The sequence below is a fragment of the Schistocerca piceifrons genome, chromosome 2 (assembly GCF_021461385.2).
Source record: "Schistocerca piceifrons isolate TAMUIC-IGC-003096 chromosome 2, iqSchPice1.1, whole genome shotgun sequence".
Taxonomy (NCBI): Eukaryota; Metazoa; Arthropoda; class Insecta; order Orthoptera; family Acrididae; genus Schistocerca; species Schistocerca piceifrons.
Genome location: NC_060139.1, coordinates 803,512,165 through 803,515,498, shown reverse-complemented (window position 1 = coordinate 803,515,498; position 3,334 = coordinate 803,512,165). Strand labels below are relative to the sequence as shown.

General features: G+C 44.2%; 1 protein-coding gene across 1 annotated transcript; it reads left to right on the top strand.

Annotated features, from left to right (window-relative positions):
* The first annotated feature begins 466 nt into the window (after nt 1–466).
* On the top strand, nt 467–1,195 carry LOC124775869. The gene has a single exon (XM_047250703.1). The coding sequence runs from the start codon at nt 467–469 to the stop codon at nt 1,193–1,195; it is 729 nt and encodes a 242-aa protein (XP_047106659.1).
* The last annotated feature ends 2,139 nt before the right edge of the window (nt 1,196–3,334 follow it).

Here is a 3,334-nt window from a genome sequence, read left to right as displayed (position 1 = left end):
CTTTTCAGCCACAAAGAGGAGAATGTCATTTGAAAAAGAGGTAGTCGATTTTTGGTTCGTCACCAGACCAGTGTTTACAGTATGGCAAGCATTTGGACTGGCACCACTGCGATGGGAAACGTATGCAAAAGCTCACTGCTTGGAGCAGAAGAAGATATGCAGAAAGCAGTTTCGGCCTGTTGCTACTCTCTGGTTCATCGTTACAGCGATCATAGCTTCATCACTTTCGTACAACCGTATTCGCTTGTACCTGCGTGTCTCAGTATTCGCCCCAGTTACGTATCTCGCACTGGAATTTACGGGAAGAATAAAACTGTTGTTGATGTTCGCCGTATGTGCTTCTGGCAGACTAAGAGGGCTTTTGTCTTTCATTGAAGCACTGAAGGTCGCAGATCGGCGACTCGTGAGAGTTAAATCAAAAATAGTAAAAATGTTGATACATGTCCTCTTCGTCATGCACTGTGCGATGGTAGTCGCCGTCTGGGTGACGGTGAATCAAGGCTACCAGGAGCCATATATTTGGATGTTGTTCGCGATCGAAGAATTCTGCAAGTCGTTGGTGACGATGCAGTTCGTGATTATGGTGCTGGAGCTGCGACAAAGGTTCTGCAGTCTCAACGCCGATCTCCGTTTATCACTGCCGCTGCCGTGCAACTCAGAAATGCGTGGGCTGCTGTGTGGATCCTCGAGACGATTGGCGCCAGCAAGAAAACTGCGGCAGCTGCGAGAAGCTCATGTGGCCCTGGCGCGCGCCGCCGAGTTTCTCCAGAGCCACTTCGGATGGCCGGTGGCCTTCGACGTCACCTACTGCGTGTGCGGCGCTACGTGCAGCGCTTACGAGGTCCTCATGAAGACCGTGCAGCCCCGCTCGATCGTGGAGTTCTCCTACAGCCAGCAGCCGGCCGTCTCAGCACTGTGGTTCGCCTTCCACACGCTGAAACTGCTGTCGGTGGTGCTGAGTTGTGCTGCGACCGCCGACGAGGCGGCAGCCACCGGCGTGTTCCTGCTGAGGGCCGTGGTGACGTCAGATCTCAGATGTGCCGACGTGGAAGCCTTTCTGCAGCTCACACTCCACAGCCCGCCACTCCGCTTCACCGCCGCTGGATTTGTCACACTGGACCGCCGACTGCTGGTCTCTGCGCTCGCTGCAATGGTCACGTATCTCGTTATCTTAGGACAACTATCTTCTCAGTAACAACAATGTACAGAGTACCCCTTACTAAGAGCATTATTTGTAATCGTACTCCTTACTGACAAGGGAACCTCGCCATCGCATCCCTCCCCTCAGATTTAGTTATAAGTTGGCACAGTGGATAGGCCTTGAAAAAATGAACACAGATCAATCGAGAAAACCGGAAGAAGTTGTGTGGAACTACGAAAAAAATAAAGAAAATATACAAACTGAGTAGTCCATGCGCAAGATGGGCAACATCAAGGATAATGTGCTCTCCAGAACGCCGTGGTCCCGTGGTTAGAGTGAGCAGCTGCGGAATGATAGGTCCTTGTTTCAAGCCTCCCCTCGAGTGAAAAGTTTAATTTTTTATTTTCAGACAATTATCAAAGTTCAGGCACTCACACATAATCAACCTCGCTCTCCAAAATTCCAGGACATGTTCAGATTTGCTTGGACATATGCAGGATTTGACGATCTACACACGGAAAAATCTGAAAACGTTAAAAACATATGTTTTGACAGAGCACAGGAAAAACTGTGCGACTGTGAAACTGTTGCATGCATTTGTTGCAGTTTATGTGACAAACTCTCATGTTTTCATCACTTTTTTGGGGGTGATTATCACATCCACAAGGATGACTGTATATTATCATCCTAACTCGGGCAAGGTAGAAGAATCTTTTTACCCATTCGCCAAGTGTACAAGTTAGGTGGGTCGACAACATACTCCTGTCATGTGACGCACACGCCGTCACCAGTGTCGTATAGAATATATCAGACGCGTTTTCCTGTGGAGGAATCGGTTGACCTATGACCTTGCGATCAAATGTTTTCGGTTCCCATTGGGGAGGCACGTCCTTTCGTCAACTAATCGCACGGTTTTGCGGTGCGGTCGCAAAACACAGACACTAAACTTATTACACTGAACAGAGACGTAAGTGAACGAACGGACAGATCATAACTTTGCGAAAATAAAGAAAATAAACTTTTCATTCGCGGGACGACTTGAACCAAGGACCTCTCGTTCCGCAGCTACTCACGCTAACCACGGGACCACGGCGCTCCTGAGCTGAAATCAACCTTGATGTTGTTAATCTTGCGCATGGACTACTCAGTTTGTATATTTTGCCTATTTTTTTCATAGTTCCACACAACTTCCTCCTGTTTTCTCGATTGATCTGTGTTCAGTTTTTCAAGGCCTATGTCCTTTTTAATTCAGGTGTTTTACTTTTTTCCCTTATTCCTGCATCCTGTAGGTTATCTTTGATTCCATTTAAAAATATTGCCCAATATTCTTTAATTTATTTGTCTAAGTTTGAAATTAATGTCCTCTGACAGCTTCTTAGACTCTTTCTTCTATCTTTCTGGTTCTGACCCATTTTCTAAAAACCTAGTTTTTATTTATATCAACTCTCCCGTTATCCGATAGAAAATTTTAAACTTTCTTCGTCTTTGACTTGTTTTGTGACAACTAGGGAGGTCGAGAACTTTATGTCTGTTCTTGATATGCCGTATTTCAGTTCACTCTTTCTAATACACGATTAATCTACTTTGACTTAACTTCTTCTTTGAATACTATTTCAGCAGATAGATCTTTGACTGTAGTATTTTCAGTTATTCTCTACGATAGTCTTGTCCATTACATTCAATTTCGTCTGTACCAGAAATTTGTCGAATTCATATCAGTACTGTTATATCTTGACAAATACTGTACTTTCTGCAGAACATTCAGTAGGAATCTTTAGTCAAAGGACAGTTATGTTTAACTTAGCATGGTCCTTTTTAAATCAGTGGTTTTCTGTTTTTTCGCACATTATTACTTGTGCGTAGTTCTCACCTTACTCTGGCCATCAAACTGACATTACAGCCATTTGTAGCGAAATCTGGAGTTTATTGAGAAATGCAAATCAAGATGGAACTCGACACCTTTTATACAAACACATCGTTGCCAGAATTAAAAAAAGAGAAAAGTAACAGGTAACATTTCGTTGGGCTCGCTGAGTCTTGAACGTCAGAAGTTATAGTAAGACACTCATGGCCAAGCCATACTCAATTACAGAGTGAAGTATTGTTGTTATAGTCCAATGTATTTTTTAGTGTTTATTATTCTCAAGATACTGGAACAAGCCAATATTATGAGGAGCTCTGCATTTTTCATTT